The 20,571-nt window shown below is 38.0% G+C and overlaps 1 protein-coding gene across 1 annotated transcript in view; it reads right to left on the reverse strand.

Moving 5' to 3' along the window:
• LOC114027961 (NEDD8-activating enzyme E1 regulatory subunit) overlaps positions 1-20,571 on the reverse strand; it is a 48,858-nt gene that overhangs the window by 25,437 nt on the left and 2,850 nt on the right. The window contains exons 2-11 of the mRNA XM_027842104.1: positions 16,978-17,081; positions 16,783-16,843; positions 11,998-12,028; positions 10,871-10,942; positions 10,393-10,472; positions 9,284-9,393; positions 8,278-8,387; positions 4,987-5,049; positions 4,511-4,574; positions 3,469-3,560 (exon numbers count right to left, since the gene is read on the reverse strand). Of these exons, the coding sequence (XP_027697905.1) occupies positions 3,469-3,560; positions 4,511-4,574; positions 4,987-5,049; positions 8,278-8,387; positions 9,284-9,393; positions 10,393-10,472; positions 10,871-10,942; positions 11,998-12,028; positions 16,783-16,843; positions 16,978-17,081 (787 nt within the window). The remainder of the gene's footprint in view (positions 1-3,468; positions 3,561-4,510; positions 4,575-4,986; positions 5,050-8,277; positions 8,388-9,283; positions 9,394-10,392; positions 10,473-10,870; positions 10,943-11,997; positions 12,029-16,782; positions 16,844-16,977; positions 17,082-20,571) is intronic.

Here is a 20,571-nt window from a genome sequence, read left to right on the forward strand (position 1 = left end):
AGAATTTGCAAGCATAAAGAAATAATCTCTAACGATTGGCTTTTTATACCAGGACAAATTTAAATTTGAGATGTAAATCCTGGAAAAGTTTTCCCTAAGCTGTGATTAAGTGAAACTTGCTGTTTGAGGTAAAAGCTCATAGGACTTTATTTTGAGTTGTCTGATGGATCATAATTCATCAATAATCAATAATCCACTATCTGAGAGAAATGCCACAAGCTATTCAGAGAATGTGAGACTGGTGGGAAGTCAGCACTGGGAAAAGCTGAAAGGACAATTTTAGCCTCAGTCTAAGATGGGATCCTCCTGGCTCAGTTTCCAAAGGAATGTTACCTGTCTGGCTATGAGGTGGATTTGGTACTGCATGGTTGGAAAACTGAATTATCTGAATCCAAACAGAGCTAAGGATGTTTTATCCTGTCACATGTTGGCCCTGCAATGTTTTCTGTCAGATTTGTGTCTTCCAGACTACAAGCCATTCACACAGTTGGTAGCAAAAAGCGGGTACCAATCAATGTCCCCCCCATTGTTCCCTAGACACAACCTGTGCTCAGTTCTAGTCAATCTCCTCTTTGGGACCCCCTCGAGGCAGGGACAGCTCTATACCCCTTGCCAGCAGGAAACAGTTTCAGAAGCCGAGACCTTCACCCCTTACCCCAAAAGAATTTGGGTCCCATTTGTTTGAAGGGGGAATGATGAGGATGGAATCTAGACCCTAAAAAGGAAAAATCCTGGACTTTCCCACATGGCCAAATCTCTGGATTTCACCTGAGGCTATAATCCCATCAACTAACCTTTCATTGTGGCTATGCCCAATCTCCCAATTCTCTGATACCCTTAACCTAGCCTAGCCCTCCATTGTCTTACCCTCCCATGGCTCCCAGCCACTTCCCACCCTGAATCCTAGCTAGACTCCATTCTCCCTTGGCCACATGGTCCAGGTCCCTGGTGCTCTGTTCACCCCAGTTTACTGGCTACTCCCACTCAGATCTCCCTGAGACCCCTCCTCCAGTCACCCCAAAGTACTTGGCCACTCCTAGATCCCTCCTAACCACTGCTCAGATTCTTAAAATCTGGCCCACTTGCATTAGTGATATAAATGCTTAGATTCCTTAACAGTTTGCCCAATATGACAGATGTTCCAATAAACCCTGTCTTTGGCTAAAAAAAAAAAAAAGCAGGGGAGTGGGGGAGCAGGCAGCTAGGTAGTGCAGTGGACAGAGCTCCAGCCTTGGAGTCAAGGGGACCTGAGTCCAAATCTGGCCTCAGATATTTGACACTAGCTGTGTGACCCTGGGCAAGTCACTTAACCCCAATTGCTTCAGCAAAAAAAGAAAAAGAAAAAGACCTGACCTGGAAAATTGATCAAGGAGAGATAATTTAAGAATTACTGGACTGCCTAAAAGCCATAATCAAAGAAAGCCTAGAGATCATATTTCAAGAAATTATAAAGAAAACTGCCTCAATATTCTAGAACCACAAGGTAAAAGAGAAATCGAAAAAATCCACCAATCATCTCCTGAAAGAGATCCCAAAATGAAAACTCCCAGGAATATTAGAGCCAAATTCCAGAGCTCCCAGGTCAAAGAGAAAATACTTCAAGTAGTCAGAAAGTAACTATTTAAATACCAAGAAGTCACAGGATCACACAAGATTTAGCAGCTACCACATTAAAGAAAGGCAAAAGAACTAGATTATAATAGAGAATAATCTATCCAGCAAAATTAAGTATATTCCTTCAGGAGGAAAATATGGACATTTAATGAAACAGAGGACTTTCAAGCATTTCTGATAAAAAAAACCAGCGATGAATAGAAAATCTTGACTTTCAAATACAAGACTCAAGGGAAGCATAAAAAGGTGAACGTGAAAGAGAAATCAATAAGGTTAAACTGTTTACAAGAAACTCTTATGAATTCTATCATTATTAGGGCAGTTAAAAGGACTCTACATAGATGAAGGTATGAGAGTAAATTGATTATGTTGGGATGATATTAAAAAAATGCATGAAACCCACAGTTTTAAAAACAAATGTTAAAAAAAATTATTTTCACATTCAACTGGGAAATAATATAGACAGAAAATGGAGTACAGAAATCTATCCTGCCCTACAGGAAAATTGAAGGGGAAGGGGATAAGAGAAGGGGGGGAGAGATAAAAGGGAGGGCAGATTAGGGGAAGGGGTACTCAGAATGCATGCCATCTTGGGGAGGGGGGAAGGATGAGATGGGGAGAAAATTTGGAACTCAAAATCTTGTGGAAGTGAATGTTGAAAACTAAAAATAAATAAATTTTTAAAATGGATGAGTGAGAAAGAGGGAGAATGGAGAAGAATAGGGAAAATTATCTAACACAAAAGATGGATGCAAGGAAGAGCTTTTCTGGTGGAGGGGAAAATGAGGTGGAGTAACACTTGAACCTCCCTCTCGCTTGAATTGGTTTAAAGAGGGAAGTACAGATATACACATTCAACTGGGCATAGAAATATATCTTGCTCAACAGGGAAGTAGGAGGGTAAGGGGATAATAGAAAGGAAGGAGAGTGATAAAAGAGAGGGCAGATTAAGGGAGGGACTGGTGAGAAGCAAAACAAATTTTTGTCCAAGTAGGGGAAACATCACGAATGTTATTTTGGGTAAGCAAAAACCTAGAAAGGTTATTATGATCTGGAGCAGTGTCACATAAAATGGAGAATAGTTATGTGCATAACAATAAGTTACTGGGTACACTCTTATAGATGGCTGTATTTATAAAGTTCTTGATGGTTTTGGATGTGTGTGAAAAGTTAAGGGTAGAACTGCATTTGATAAATAAACTAGAAGAATCTGCCTTATATTTAAAGTTTAGTATATACATTCTGCTGCTGTACTTGTAATAACCGAAAACCAGAGGAGAACATCAAGGGAACAAAGGCTTTAACTTAATAAGTGGCTAGTAGCAAGGTCATTTTGACCGACAGTTAAAATCACAAAAGAGAATGCAGTGAGGTGAGAGAGATCAACAAATTAACAAAAGATATTCATAAAAAATAAAATAAAGCCCTTTACCACTTGGCCCCTTTCTATCTTTGCACAGCTGTAATGACCTATTTACCAGTCCTTGAATAGGCCCTCCATCTCCCTCTTCAGTGAATTTGTACTGGCAATCCTCCACGCCTGGAAAGTGTTCCCTCCTCATCTCTAACTCCTACCTTCAAGACTCAGCTCAAATCCTGCCTTCTGACAACAGACCTTTCCCAGCCACCAGCTCTCCCTTCCCTCCAAAGTCCCTTCTCACCAAGGTTACCTTGCCTTTACACTCTACCTATCTTGTATCTACCTAATCATTTGTATGTTGTTTCTCCCACTTTAGAATGTGAGCTCCTTTTGCCTTTCTTTGTATTCTTGGTGTCTATCACTGTGCCTGATAAACAGCAAGTGTTTAGCACATGTTTGTTGACTATTTAATGAGTTGATAATACTCACAATACCTGAGTGGTACTTAGTGCTGTGTTCACATTTTTAATAGCTTCTTCAAAATTTTCTTCATCTTCTGGAACACCATTTTCATTCTTCAGAATACCTGTTTGAGCAGAAATTAACAAAGAAATGAGTTCTTCCTTCTTTCTCTCCCCATCATCTCACATTCTAGCATTCTGAAGGACAAGTCAGTACACTGTACCTTAAGATGGATATGGTTTATGAAAAACTTTAAACTTTAAATGAAAAATGGATCTAGATAATATGGAAATATATTTTGCATGACTGAACATGTATAACCTTTATCAAATTGCTTGCCTTCTGAATAATGGGGGAGGGCAGATGGGAGAGAATTTAAAGGTTAAAAATTGTTTTTTACATGTGATTGGGAAAAGTAAGATATTAAAATTAAAAAAGAAAAATGAAAAATGGATCTTAGCCTCCCTAAAGGAAAAGGAAAAGAGTTTATATCTCTAGTAGATGAGAACAGGTGCTAAAAAATGTTAAGAAATGCAGTCTCAAAGCTAAATAAAAACATTTGCCTCAAATGAAAAAAAACAGATTTCTGGTTACTCTTTCAAATATTGTACAATCTACAATTACATTTTATAACCTCACCTTGTCTACACTGTACACAGTAACAGCCACATTGTGTGATGACTGACTTTGATAGACTTGTCTCTTCATAGCATCCAAGAAGCTAAAACAACTCCAAAAGACTCAAGATGGAAATTGCCATCCACATCCAGAGAAAGAACTATGGAATCTGAATACAGATGGAAATATACTATTTGCTCTCCTTTTCCTTTGTTGTTTTGTTTTATTGCTTCATTCTTGTGGTTCCTCCCATTAATTCTAATTGTTCTTTACATCATGACTAATGGGAAAATATGCTTAATATGAATGTGTAAGTAGAGCCTATATCAGACTGCATGCTGTCTTGGGGGAGAGGGGGGAGAGGTGTGAGGGGGGGAGAAAATTTAAAACTCAAAATCTTACAGAAGTGAATGTTGAAAACTAAAAATAAATTAATTATCAAGGAAAAAAAATTACCTTGTCTAATCAAATCTCTGAAGGCTTCTTTCTCTTTGTATGTTTTAGGTATTTGTCCATTCTTCTAAAGTAGTTAAAATAAAGAATCTCACATGGTTATATAAACTCAATACACAAAAATCTAAAGTTTACCTGTTTTAAATTCCCACAACCACACATGTAATTAATATCCACTTGTTTTTCAATAAATAATCAAAGAATCATTGGGTGAATTTAAAAGATCATTTTATAGTGTTTTGCTATACCTTCCCAACTTTCCTCCTCAAAAAAATCTCAGAATGACATTCATATAAGAATGACATTCATGTAATTAAATATTTCTGCTGATTAAAAAGCATCAAAGAACTACTCAATTTTAAAAGCCCTTTTTTCCGAGGAAAAAAGAATAGCCAAAAAAAAATCTAACAACTGCTGTTTTATAACATGCTGAAAATACAATATCTGTTAAAAAACAGGAAAAAAAAAAAAAGACTTACATCACTGTGCCACTGTGCCAAATACTTAGCTACAATTACAATCCATGGAGTGTGGCTGTGGTCCTGAGAATAAGAGGAGAGACAAAGCAGAGAAAGGCTGAATCCCCAGTAGTAGCTGATAAAAGGCCCACAGATTTGAACCCAAGAACCTTAGAATCCCCACTCTAACACTCCTAGTTATAGGCCATGAGCAGGTAAATCATGATCCTCTCTGAACTCAAATCCTTCCACTACCTTGTAGGGTTCTGGGGGGAAAAGCACTCAGTAAACTTGAAGGCCTCCCAGAAATAGGAGCTATTATAATGGTCACTGGGTAGGTTATTTATTTAGATTACATTTTTCCTGTTAATGTCTTTCTTTGAGATGTAACAAATACTTACAGGCATTTTCTAATCCATCCTCCATCTCCCTGTGATGCAGAGGCCATTCATTCGCCATGAGCTCTCCTGTGACCATTAAGTCCCCTCGAATTACCTCACCCTTTTTCTCCTCTCCTCTGTACTCTGGTAAAGAGGCAGCCTTTCTCACCAAAGCCAACAGGATTCCTCTCATCAGCTCTCATTAGCAATCATCCCCCTTCTCTCTAATTTCAAATTTCTTCTTATCTGCTGTCTCCTTCCCTGTCATATTTACATCTAGGTCTCCTCCACCCTTAGAAAATCCTCCTTTGGGCAGCTAGGTGGCGCAGTGGATAGAGCACCGGTCTTGGATTCAGGAGGACCTGAGTTTAAATCCGGTCTCAGACACATAATACTTACTAGCTGTGTGACCCCGGGCAAGCCACTTAACCCCATTGCCTAGCCAAAAAAAAAAAAATCCTCCTTTGAATGTTTTACATAATTGCACATGTATAACCTATATTGGATTGCTTACCATCTCAGGGAGGGGGGAGGGGAGGGAGGGAGGGATAGAATTTGAAACTCAAAACTTTAAAAAAAAATTTAAAAATTGTTTTAACATTTAATTGGGGGAAAAAATAAAATACTATTTAAAAAAAGAAAAAGAAAATGAAAATCCTCCGTTGACCTAACCACCCCTTCAAGCTATCAGCCTGTATCTCTCCTCCCTTTCCCAGCCAAACTCCTAGAAAAAGTTGTCTCCACTCACTTCATCCACCTCCTCTCTTCTAACTTTTTAACTCTTTTCAATCCAGCTTCTGACAATATCGCCCACTGAAATTACTCTCCAAAGTTCCCAATGTACTATTTGCTGCCAAATCTAATGGTCTTGATCCTAGCCTTCATCCTTCTAGATCTCTGTGCAGCACCAGCCTCTCTCCTGAATGCTCTCTCTTTTCTTGGTTTTTATGACACCCCTGTCCCCTGGTTCTCTTCCTAACTGTGTGACCACTGCTCTGTCTATTTGACTGGCCCTAATCATGGCTATACCCCAAAGCTCCTGAGCTGGGGTCTGTCTGTCTATGATTTCACTTGGAGACCTCATTAGCTCCCATGGGTTGGATTATCATCTCTATTCAGATTTACATAACCAGACCAAAGTCTCCCTCCTGAGATCTAATCTCACACCACAAATCACCAACTGGACATTTCAAACTGCATGCCCTATGGATTTCTTAAATACAGTATAAACTTAAATATAAGAAAACACTTCCCCCCCCCCACCAAATTTCCCTATAGAAACCTCAGCATCATGCTTTCCTCCTCACTCTTATTCACCCCAAATAACCTACAAGTTGCCAATTCTTCCCTGTCTGCCTGCATGACATTTCTCATACTCATCCATTTCTTTCTACTCACACAGCCCCCCTCTTAATTCTGCCTCACTTCCTGTCTGGACTGCTGCAATGGTCTTCCACTTACTCTCTCTGCCGCTCCCCCTCAGACGCAGGCTCCACACTGCTGCCCTTTCTGGTTTTCTCGAAGTGCAGGCGTGCGTGGCTTCCTGCTACCACAAGGATAAAATAGAGACTCCTCCAGTGCATATGTGAAGCCCTTCACGACCTGGTCTCAGCTGACCTTTGCAGCTTCATTACGATGCTTCCCTTCTGGCCAGACGACTTTCCATCTGTGTCTCTGCTCTGCTACTGTCCCCGCAGGCCAGCATGCGCCATTCTCATCTCCAGCCTACAGAATCTCTCATTTCCTTCAAAGACTCAGCTCAAGAACTACCTTCTACCAGGATTTTTTCCTGATCTCCTCAATTGCTTGCTCTTTCCCTCCCTATACAGCTGTGCATTGATTCTGCATAGACTTATATGAGTATGGGTTATCTCTCAGCCTGAGAAGGGATTGTTGCATTTGGGTCTTTATATCCCCCAGGCCTGGTACAAGGTAGGTGCTTAATAAATTCAAAGCCAACTGCCTGGTATTATTATCACCCATTCACCCCTTGGCAGAGAGGTAAGTTTAGGCAGGGTCCTGGGGAGATCCCAGAGGCTACAAAGCAGAGAAAGCAGCTCAGCTGGAACTCAAATCTCAGGATTCCAATTTAATTTGGCAAATATTCACTAAGCACCTTCTATGTGTTGAGCTCTGGGGGAGAAACAAAGTTTAGATAATTTACATTCCCTGCCCTCATAAAGCTTATAGTCTAGTATGGGGATAAGATATAGGTACAAATGATAACAATGCAAAAACCCATGATAAATGTGTAAGAGAAAGGCAAAGTCCTGTCTGAGGTAAGGAAAGGTCATTCCCAACCAGAAGAGGGTATGAGATTTGAGGGGAAACAAGGTGATTCCTCACTGGGAGGAGGAGGAGGGAGAACTTCCTGGAGGAGACAGAATCTGAGCTGATCTTTAAAAGATGGCCACATAGTAAACAGGTGGGGGGTGGGGGAGGTGAGGACAGGCATTCTATTGGTGTTCTCAGTCTAGAGCAGGGGTGGGGAACCTGTGGCCTTCTAGGTCCTTGGGTGTGGCCTTTTGACTAAGTCCACATTTTACAGAACCAATCCTTTTATTAAGGGGATTTGTTCTGTGAAGTTTGGATTCAAAGGGCCGCACTTGAGGACCTAGAAGGCCACGTGTGGCCTCAAGGTCACACCTACCCCTGGTCTAGAGGAAAAAATGTACTCTCCCTTTACATGGTTACTGATAAACTTAATGAACACATTTATTGAATTCACATGGCTATGGAAGAAATTATATACAGCCTGGCTTCAGAAGTCATGAGTCCTATAACAGAATAAACAAAACTAGAAGAAGGCTCTGAGCCATGTCAACATGAGTGAAAACTGCCCTTAACAGCGATGACCAATTGCACAAGCAAATCAATGCACAAAAGGTGCTGATTTCTCATCATAAGGATAAATTACAAACGTAGTCCCCACCTTCTTCTCCATGTGGTCTAAGTCATAGGACTGTACATGCTCTCTTAGCTCTGGAAACGGCTTGTCCAGCCGAAGATCTTCGAGTGCATTGTCTGGATGGGATTCTATCACTGAGAAACAAATAAGATGTGTGACCGGCAGGGTCTACGAGAGCAGGAGGGGCTGCAGAGATCAACTGAGTCTTGAGGTACCACACAGGAGCAGAAAGGGCATTAGAGGATCTAGGCTCAAATCTCAGCTCTACTAATCACTTCCTGAATGACCTTGGGCAAGTCATTTCTTTCTCTCTCTGGGCCTCAGGTGCATCACCTGTAAAATGAGAAGCTGAACTAAATCACTTCTACAGTCTCTCCTAACCCTCTTATTTCACAGATACTGAAAAACTGAGCCCAAAGAAAGGAGAAATGACTTGCCCATGGTCACACAGTGACTCAGTAGCAGAGTTAGGGTCTAAACTCTTTGCAAACACTTTTCTTTCACTCATTGCTCAAGATACATGGTATCTTTTTTTCCTTTGATAGTTAAGAACAAGTATATTCATGCTTTGTGCTGGGCACATTATAAATTATGTACATTATAAAACCAAAGACTTTAATAAAATTTTAATAACTATGCCTCTAAAAAATATCTTTTGGGGGTAGAATCCTCTTCAATGTGATTAAAAAAAATATGTCGGGGCAGCTAGGTGGCGCAGTGGAAAGAGCACCAGCCCTGGATTCAGGAGGCCCTGAGTTCAAATCTGGAGTCAGACACATAACACTTACTAGCTGAGTGACCCTGGGCAAGTCACTTAACCCCATTGCCTAGCAAAAACAAAACAAAACAAAACAAAAAAAATATGTCAACACAACATCCAATACAGAACGGAGCACCTTATGAGTCCTAGCTTAAAGATGCACTAAGACTTATAGGGACACTCTGTAGAAAACTAAAATTCATTTTCTAAAATTGTAACAAATTTACATGCACACAAATTCAAACTCAAATTGCTTTTAAATTCTCTTACCTGGATGTTCTTTTATTATGATCCTCATATAACCAACCAACCCATATGTTCTACAGACCAAAAGAGGGATGCAAGCATTCCAAAGGATTTCTGCTAAATGTAGCAATGTACTGCAAAAGAAAGCAAAATACATCAAAATATGAAGAAGAAAATAGACACAAATATACCCCAAACATTAAACAGCATTAAAATAAAGCAACATAAAGCTCTCCTTACTGGTATATCTTTCAGTTCTAAGCATTTCTTCTGGCTGTCCCCCATGTCTCTGCCTCTGGGTTTCCTGCAAGTCCCGGCTAAAATCCCATCTTCCACAAAAAGTTTTTCCCAAACCCTCCTAATTCTAGTGCCTTCCTTCTGTTAAATATTTACTTTTTATCCTGTATATAGTGTACATATTTGTTTGCTTGGTGCCTCCTCCATTAGACTGTGAGCTCCTTGAGGGCAGAAACTGTCTTTTTGCCTTTCTTTGTATCCCCAGCACTTAGCACGGTGCCTGGCACATAGTAGGTGCTTAATAAATGTTTGTTAACTGACTACAACAAAGGGAAAGATACAAATGGTATATTTAGACAAAGAAATTAAGTACTGCAGAGAAATGCAAATGTTTACATGCATATGGGCCCAAACTCAAAGCAAATATATATCCTTAGGACTAGAAGGGGATGAAATTTCCAATTTTTCCAATTAGAGTACTGCTTGAAAACATTTTCAAACATCTCTATAATTGTTATAACCCAAGAAAATTAAATGGTTAGAAATATTTATAAACCACTTAGGCTTAAACAAAATGTTTTCTATAATCATAATTGTTATTGATGTTTCTACCTGGTAAATATTTAGGGTACTATTCGAATATTTTAAAAAAATGTTTCCCTTCCCCACTCTATTCCTTTGCCTGTCTTTTCAGGGATAACCAGTTTTTAGGTGCTTACTATAAAAGCATTCATGCTTTTGCATTCATTCATGCATTCAAGCAAAAGCTACTATGCAGCATTCATGCATTATTTGCATAGTATCATCCTCTCTGCGAAAAAGAAGCAATCTAGGTTTAAGAGCAGAATGAAAGCCCCTTCCCCCCGGCCCCAATGGCTGTGGGCATAAAGATGTACCTTTCTGGTAAATGAGTCGCTACCACCACATCAAACCTACAGAAAAATGAAGGATCATTGTCTAGGAGTTTTTCTGGACTCTAAATAGGACAGGGGAAAAAAAATCCAACAATTTGACATTCACATTTCAGTAAGGCAGAAAATAATTTCAAATAATGTTAGAAAACAGGAAATAATGCAGGCATTACCAAAGTTAAATCAGGTCAATGATAGATGCCATTAAGGGATGACACTATTTAAGATTCAATCCCAGCTCTACTAATCTCTTCTCTAATACTCTTTCTGCTACCATGTCCTACTGCAGGACTCAGCTGATTTCTGCAGCCCTTTCTGTTCTCACCCTTCATCCTTAATATGACATTATTTAAGATTCAAGACAACAAATCCTAGAATTTTCATCAGTCACTAAGTGAACAAATTGGAAAATGACTCCATGATCAGTTTTTAAAAGGCAGCAATAAGTTAAAGATACACACACCTCTTCCACAAAACTCCCGGACACATCGTTATTTAATTCTTGTAAGAGTTCCATGGCAGCTTGAGCTCGGTTCTTTTTCAAAATAAACAAAGCAATTGATTGAAGTTAGAGATATTCTGGTTATAAAACTACTAATTTACACATATTGCAAAACTTGCCCTGCAATGGTATTAAAACTATGTGCCTATTTCTAGCAATCCTCTTTAAAATGTGAGTAAAAGAAAATATCACTTAAAATATACACTGAACTTATAATTAGAAGACTTGAGTTTGAGTTCCAGCTCAGCCACTGTGTGACCATAGGCAGTCACAACCTCTCAGGGTCTCAAGTTTCCTTATCTGTAAAACAAGGATGGGGTGAGACTGGATGACTCCCATGGTCCCTTCAAGATCTAACTTGCTGTGAAAAACTTAATTAACCTGAATACAATTGAGCAGAATTAAAAAAAACAAAACACCACCACATATTTTTGCTACTTCGTTTTTATAAGAAATTGGCAAATAAGAAAATAAGCTATTATTTTACTTTAATTTTTAAAATCTAACTACAAGAGTGAGTTCTGAGGCCAGTACAATTCAGTCCAGTCTCCTGAATCTACACAAGTAGAGAGTGACTGACTACTGATGATCAGAACAAGGGCCTGGCAGTCAAAGAAAGATTAATTTTAAGTTTGGCATGTAGCACTCAGGCAGGAAAACAGAGTGATAAATTCTGAGGACAAATTATTTAAAGATAGAATTTTTTGGCTAATCTTTAATTACAACAGTAATACAACATTAAAAAAATTTGAGTACCTGAGATACTAAGACAAAATAAAACCTCAAAATACCCCATAAGCCCTGAACATTCTTGCTGATCACAATGTAACTTTAAATGGCACAGAGTAAAAAACTAACAAATAAATATATGTATATGTGTGTATACATATATTATATATACTTAGACATTTAAGCTTTTTATAACTACCAAAAAATTACATAGATATTTCTATTTTCAGATACCTTTATAAACATTATGTAACAAATAATCTGATTCAATTTTTCTTCAGTCTGAACTAATAAAGTTCTTCAGAATTTCCAAGCAAGACAGAAGTACATTCAAACACATAGAGCAAACATGATTTTACCTTTCCAATACTGCTTCTTTGAAGAAAAAAACTAAAGGTGACAAAACAAGAGAGAAATTAAAGTCTTATTTTACCATAAGGAAATATTAATTGCACCACAAAGTAAATTTAGTTCATAAAAGAAAAATAAAATTTCAATTATTATTTAAAAATAAAATTATTTCAGAGTTTAGCAATTTTCTGGAAAAGCCTAAAATTCCATAAGAAAGTCAAACCTTTCTTCATATAACGCTGATTTTTCTATTTCATTCATATCTTTCCATTTCATTCATTTCTTTCCACCTTTTAATCTAGATCAGTGAAACACATCTATGAGATGGTTGTAAGGAGTGAGTAGTCCTGGCCACACAATCTGTGGCCAGTCAACTGACTAGTATAGGAATGGAAGCGAGTCTTGTCCTCAGGAGCACCATGCCTGAATGAACAAAGCTAACCAAACAGACCACAATAAAGTGATTTAAGGTAACAAATAACAGTACTTTTATTTCATGCATGAAGTCAAACCAAAGAGCTGTTTATGGATAAGAAAACACAGTTTTACTATTATATTTTTCTTATGAACTTAAGTTTGTCTAACAAGACAACATGGACTGCATTCGTGTTATCCTTGACTTTTCCCATTATTGTTCTCTGAAAACTCAAGATTTTCTCAAAGAATATGAATACTAGAAATTAAATTTGGGAATAACTTTTCCCTTATAGTTCTATAAATTCTAAGCACAATGTTCTTTAGAGCCTTGTGCACATATATCTTTTTTTTTAATTTAAACTTATTTTTAATTTACATTTAAATTAAACCTCTTCTGGGAATGGGCACCATGAGAAAACTTTTCCAAAGCACAGAGTACTTATTAGAATCAGTATGAGGTTGTTTGTTCTTTTTTCCTGTTCCTAGGACAGTTGCATATCCAAGAAAATAGTAGTAATAACTAACACGTGATTCAAAGTTTATAAAATTCAAAGACATCTTTTAAAAATTTATTTCATAGAGGTAGCATGATAGAACACTGAGCTAGGAAAAAGAAGGTCTGCTCTAAACTCTGTAACTTTTCAGTTATGTGACCCCTGTGGTTAACATTTCTTCATCTTTTTGTAAGTCCTCATAAGAACAACAAGCCCAGAAGATAAAATAACCTTCTTGCCGTGGCCCTTAGAATTGATCCTGGCCTGTGTGAGCCAAATCTTGGTCACAGGTTTCATATACATATATATGTATATGTTATATTTACCTGTCTGTGTTCCTATTGTTTTCCTTCCGATAGAATGTAAACTCCTTGAGGGCAGGAACTATTTTGTCTTTGTATTTGCACTCCTAATGCCTAGCAGCAGTATCTTAAAGGTAGTAGGTGCTTAATAAATTCTTGTTAAATTGAATCGTGAGTAGTTTACTTCTATTTCTGGTCATATATGCCCTTTATGGCACTTCCCCATGCAAGTCCTTCTTGGTAATATGTTGATACTTGCATCCAGCCACTGGGCATCTTTCTGTTGTTCTGTGGGTCACCTGCAACTGTGAATCTTCTGAGATTATGGTGTTCCATGACTCAATGTCATAGACCATCCCTGGGAGAATACGGATGTAGCAAGGGATCCCTGAAAACATGACACAATCTCCTCAATGTGATCCAGCCCAATCTATAATTCACTGTTCCTATTGTCCTGTCCCTCTCTCTCCCTGTCCAAGATATAAGCATAAATGGACGAACTTGATGAGTTACACATCCATGTATAAGTCACAATCTGTTCAATAGGTGTTCTTTATCCACTTTGGTTTTTTTGCATTACTAAACCAATCTCCACTGAGGAATCACAGATATCATTTAGGAAGCCCTAAAAAGGATTAAGCAATTAGCACAATGTCACATGTAAACAAGAGCATCTGTAAAATCTCCTTGTCAAGAGAGCACCTCTCTGTTAGTTGCACTTTGTACAGGGCACCCTCTCCAAGACAATGGCGAACATTCTGGACGGCTGTCTCTGTCTTAGATGCTTCTCTTGATGTAAAACTTCTCAGTCTGCTAAAGTCATCTCGGTGGTTGGATGGGTCAAGTCATTTTGCAGGCTGTAAATATCTGCTAGAAGACCCTATGGGTAGTCTCTAAAATTGGTTTATCTTTGTAGTCTTTAAATATTTTACCCAAATGACTCAAGCACTTTTATATAATCAACAAACAATAGACAAACAGTGCCCTTATATTCTTTACACATCAGTGAAGATGTGAAAATAGTAGAAAATTGCCTGAGAGAGTCTGAGCATTCTCTTCTCCTAATTTCCTTAAGGAAACCTTCAATATGTATACGGCCCTTTCTCAAAGATTTTAGAAAGCTGAGAAAGTAGACATATGGTGGGAGGAAGGGGAAATAAGCATTTATATAGCACCTACATTATGTGCTAAGCGCTATACAAATATTATCTCATTTGGGATAGTAATTACTAATGTCTTCGTAAATCATCTATTTCTGGTAACTACCATCCATGATCTTTCCCATTCTTCTGGGATCCTCTCCTCTATGGGATATCTTGAAAATTAACTCCTAAGGACTTTAAAATTTTGTTGTCACCAACGTGCAACCCTCCTTTTTTTTGTCAGGTCAAGCTCTTCTTCCCCATTTCTTCTTCAGTACCATGGCCACCGTCACTACTTTATGAAGCTACTCAATCCATAATAAATTATCTTCCATATTTTGTATTCCAAAGTGGTAATGTGCCTGGTTATCACGTCTGTCTCTCTATTTGGTAAGGAAATCAGGTGTTCACTGATGAAGGTGATTTCTAGGCTCTTTTGGCCTCCTTGTTGTGATAACTTTTATAACGGTTAACTTTCTTCAGGAAATTAAGAGAAGAGTCAATATCTTTATTTTTGTCCATTTCTCATTTTTCAGAATCAACAAGCTTATTTAAATAGGTCTGGCCAGAGGACACTTAATTGCATACAATGTCCCTACCTTTACCTTTTTTTCTAAGTTGATACTGATTTACCAGGCAATGATCTGACTCCATACAGACATCTGGTTCTGTGATGACTCCCAGAGAGCTAATCAGTCATTTCCTTTCTCTGATATATTCAATTTCATTTTTGGTAATATTGTTCTATTTGCCACATTTAGCACTTTCTGATGATCATTTGAAGAAAGGACTTATGATATAAAGGTATGAGGCTGCCAAACAGTCTCTAAGTCTTAGGTCTCTTTCTTTTCTTGACCCTAAGCCACATTTCTGAATAACTTTCTATGTCTTATCCTGTGTCCAACTTCCTAACATAGTCAGTTAATATTAAGATGTATATTGATTTGGTTTAGAGAATATGGAATATACTTACATCTGTATTTGTTGTGTCCTCTGTTAGAATGGAAGCTTCTTGAGAAAAGAAATAATTTGATGCTTTGTATTTGTATCCCCAGCAGCCAGCACAGTGCAAGATGCAGAGCAGGCACTTAATAATAATAATAATAATAATAATGATGATAATATTGGGGCAGCTAGGTGATGCAGTAGATGGAGCTCTGGCCTTGGAGTCAGAAGGACATGAGTTCAAATTTGGCCTCAGACACCTGACACTCACTAGCTCTGTGACCCTGGGCAAGTCACTTAACCCCGATTGCCTCACCAAAAAAGCAAATAATAATAATAATAATTATTATTATTATTATTATTATTATAATTACAATAGAGCCGACTCACTGATCCTTTAGAGAATTTTCCCATGTACTCACCCACTACAGATATTGGCATCTAACTTATCATGATCTTCATGGTGGTTTGTTTACTTAAATGAGCTCTAAGTATCACAAGGCAAAATTACCAAATAACCCACAAAATGATGCTTTTGTTTCCTGCAGAAACAAGATTAAATCTGTTCCTTCATTCACCTCAGAGAAGAACCCGTAAGCCATGCTTCCAATTGGATGCAATTTCTTTTTGTCTTTTGGTTTTATTTGCAGTAAGAATGTGATCCAGTTCCTTCTATAGTATATCCATGCAGTGATACTGGGAAAAAGATCATGTACTTTAAAGTATCGATAGTTAAATTAATATTTGTTTTCTTAGCAATTCCGCTCATCTTTTGTCACTGCTGGTGCAAAAGTAGAAAGGGCCATACAGGACCAGGGGCTTCTTTTATATGGTTTCTCTTTCATAGGTAACTGTAGCCTAAGAATTCATCACTTAGTGGCCAGTGCGCTGGTGATAATCCTTCTCCACATTTAGCTTGACTGGCTGCAGAGAGCAGAAACAATCTGTCGCCAGGACAGTACTCAAAGCTTTTTCCGCTAAGTAGAATCTGCCAGAGCTTATGCTTTACTGGAATAGCCTTTGAGAATCAAGGTTCACCTCCATGCCCCGTGCGTCTACTGTTGTTAAGACTTCTGTAGCAGTACAAACATTATTATGCCTTTTTACAGATGATGGAATAGAGGTACAGAGAAGATAATCATCTGCCCACTGTCACAGGAAACCGCAGAACTAGTACTCCAGCCAGGACTGTGGATTCCATCTCCAATACTTTCCTCTTATTCCAAACAGATTGGCTCACACTAGAGCAGACAATGCCTCACTCACATGTACTCAGACCAAATAAGATGGTGTACTTGAAAACACTCCATAAACTGTATAACATTAAATAAATGTAAAATATTATGTTTATGTGATTTGATCATATACTTAAATGTGTATACTTTATAACAAATTTGGAAGTATGCAAGATATTTTGGAATTAAAATGATTTCACAAGACAAGAAACAAACATATTCCTCCATATGTGTAATTGTGGAAAAAAGTCAACCTACTTATTTCCAGCATCTTCTCCGCTGACCTGATTTCCATCAACAATAGTAAATGAGCCAATACCTTTGGGGAAAAGAAAAGTCAAATATGTGTGTCGATATATATACATACCTGTGCATACATATTGTATATGTTCACATATACATATATACATATTTATAAAATTCCCACAGAATTGTATAATTCATATGTATTACCTGGTAATACCAGATTTTTCAGAATTTCTGTTCCTGTGGCTGTTGCATTTATCAGGCAAACATGAGCAGATTCCAAAGCTTCTTGTCCATGATCACCCCATAATCTATAAAACAAGAAACAAAAAAACTTCAAATATTTTTGAAGTTTCACACAAGGAGGCCCAAGAACTTAAAAGGCATAGAAAATTCTGAGATACACTTTACTGATTATTAACAAGGAAAGAGTATCTTTGATCTTAATGTAAATCTTCTTCCTACAGGTAATTCTTCTCTTTATTAATTAATACATTGAATATTAACAATCCCTATAATTGTACATATAATAAATTCAAATGATAAAATACAAATAAGTAAAAAAGGACCTGAGATGTATATTATTACCTAATATATCCATTTGTGTAAAAAAAAAAAAAAGCAGAGATATGATATCTGACCAAGGCTAAATGATACCTTGCCCAGTTTCCTTTTTTTTTTTTTAAATACACAAATGGGTCAGAGGGGTCAGGTAGCTACAGAATATGGCTACAAAACACAGAGTGAAAAAAAAATAAGAGCATAGTATGGATGACTGAGATGGTTAGAGTTAGATGACTGGGATACAGGGAAACAAATTTTAATGAGAAAGCCAAGAAGGGATGAACAGAACAATGATGTAATATAGAAGTATCGTTGTGTTGATTATGTAATACTACAAGCTTATCACACCACTCCCTCCCCACAACCCTTTCACCAAAGGGATCTCCCTTTGTATTATATTGAGAAAATAGAGACAATTCTCTATGAGCTCCCTCTTCTCCCCTTCTCTCCATCTCACAACCCCTTGATATCATCCCCTGTTCTCCTCCCCCTTAGTCTCTGAGAAAGTAAGATGGCCCTTTCTCTCAACAAGGCTATTTCCTTGTACCCTTTATCTCATCCCTTCTTATCCTCCAGGATTGCTCCAAGATTTATTACCTCTCTCTTGCTGATCTTCAATTTCTCCTTATCTACTGGTTCCTTCCCTGCTGCCTACAAATGCATTCAGGTCTCCGCTATTCTCAGAAAACCCTTACTACACCCTACCATCCCTTCAAACTATCTTACAGCTCTCCTCCCTTCCACTGCCAGACTCCAAGAAGTTGTCTCCATTCACTACCTCCACCTCCTCGCCACTCATTCATCTCTCAACCTCTTGCAATTTAGCTTCTAACCTCATCAATCAAGTGAAACTTCTCTCTCCAAAATTATCAATGCACTGTTTGTCACCAAAGTTAATGGCTTTTCTCTCAATCTTCATCCTTCTTGACCTCTCTGAAGCATTCGATACTCCTCACCACCCTATTGATAGCTTGGACTTATTCCTTTGAAAACTGCTTGTTCTGATTTCATAACCATTTATCAATTAAGGAATGGCGCTTATTCTTACAAATTTGAATCACTTTCTTATATCTCTTGGAAATGATACGAATCCTTTAGCTGATCAGTATTAGTATAACATAAGGCAGCTGGGTGGCATAGTAGATAGAGAGCTGGACTTGAAGTCAGAAAGACCTGAGTTTAAATCATGCTTTATCAGATAAACTTGCTTCAAATGTTTTTTCTCCCATTTAACGGTTTCCCTTCTAATCTTAGCTGCATTAAACCTACACCCTCTTTTTAAAATTAATTTTTTTCAATTGACAAAAATTCACCTTCTCTCTCCCACTGCCACTGAAAAAGAAAAACAAAACCCCTGCAATACCCTCTATAATATTAGACTACCTCTGTGACACCTGATGATGATGGCATTCTGAGGGGATATATGTATCATCTCCCCATATCAGAATGTAAATAGTTCATACTTGCTTTGCTTAGTCTCTTACGATTGCTCACTTGTGTTTACCATTTTCAGTTTCTTTTACCTCCTCTTACCTCTCCTGCTTCCTGATCTGATCTTTACATCAGGAATACTTGAAAATCCTCTTTCACTAAAAGTCCATTTTCCTTCCCATAGGATTGTACTTAATTTTGCTGGCTAAATTATTCTTGGTTATAAGCCCAGTCAGGGGAGGGGAACCTGCGGTTTCAAGGCCACATGTAGCCTTCCAGGTCTTTGGGTGAGGTCTTTTGACTGAGTCCAAGTTTTACAGAACAAATCCTTTTATTAAGGGGATTTGTTCTGTGAAGTTTAGATTCCGTCAAAGGGCTGCACTTGAGGACCTGGAGCACCACACGTGGCCTCGAGGCTGCAGGTTCTCTACCCCTGTCTTTTGCCCTCTGGAATATCACATTCCAAGCCTTCTGTTCCTTTTTATTGGTGACTGCTAAATCATGCATAATCTGGATTGTGGCTCCTCAGTACTTAAATCCTTTTTTTCTGGCTGCTTACAGCATTATTTTTTTTTCTTTGACCTGGAAGCCCTAGATTTTAGTTATAATATTCCTGGGGCTTTTTATTTCAGGCTTTATTTCAGGAGGTGACAGATGGATTTCTTCTATTTGCACTTTGTTTTCTGGCTCCAAGAGATCTGGGCAATCTTCTTATATGATTTCTTGAAATCATAAGCTCTTTTTTTTTTGGTCATGGCTTTGAAGTAGTCAGTGATTCTTAAATTATCTTTCTCTAATCTGTTTTCCAGGTCAGTTGGTTTTTATATAAGAAACTTTACACTTTCTTCTATTTTTTTCCAGTCTTTTGACTTTGCTTTAATATTCATTATTGTTTCATGTGATCATTAATTCTATTTATTCCTTTCTAATTTTCAAGAAGTCTGCTGCTTGGGTAACATTTTCTACCTTTGTGCCAAACTATTCATTCTCTTTCCATTTTTCTTCTTTCATAGTTTTCATTTCTTTTCCAATTGTTTCCTCTAGCATTCTCATTTCATTTACAGAATCATTTTTAGCCATTTTTAAAATCTCTTGCTTCGTCTCTTTTAGGAATTCTAGTTGAACTTATGCCCAAGATATGTTTTTCTCTGAGGCTTTGCCCTATAGACATTTTCAAGTCACTCTCTTCTGGATCTGTGTCTCGAGTGTCCCTTGCTACTTTAATAGATTTTTATGGTAGGATTCTTTTTTGTTTCTTTGTTTGCTCATTCTTCCAGTCTTATTAACTTCAGACTTTGTGTTAAGGCCAGAGATGTGGTCAAAGCTGCTGCTACTTGCTTCTGTATCTGCTCCTAGGGACTTTGGCTGTTCCTTGCCCTGGGCTACTATGCCTAGGTGCAAATCCCCTCCTCAGTTCACACTGGATCTATGACCCAGCATTGGGTGGATAGTAAACAACACAACTGCCAATTGGCAAATATTTCTTCCAAATGGCAAATGTTTCTTCCCCTTCAAAAGATCAGGCCCCTCTGTGCCAGATCTGGGACCTCTTCTTGCCCTGGTGCATAGATATAGGCAGGCCCTCTTTGAGTCCCTTTGCTAGAATGCTCTGTGCATTCCCTGTTCTTCATTAGACCTTATCCCCAGTGTCTATAGAACTCTGTCTGTCTGCCTGTGCTGATATGGGGTGGAAAATGACCCCCTGTGATTTTTTTTTCTTGGATTTCCCAATCAAGACTTGGTCTGTTGCATTTTCTAAATCTTTGTAGAATAGTTGTAAGGGAGAATTCAGCTATATTTCTTCTT

Source organism: Vombatus ursinus, unplaced genomic scaffold, assembly GCF_900497805.2.
Source record: "Vombatus ursinus unplaced genomic scaffold, bare-nosed wombat genome assembly UNPS02014864.1, whole genome shotgun sequence".
Lineage (NCBI taxonomy): Eukaryota > Metazoa > Chordata > Mammalia > Diprotodontia > Vombatidae > Vombatus > Vombatus ursinus.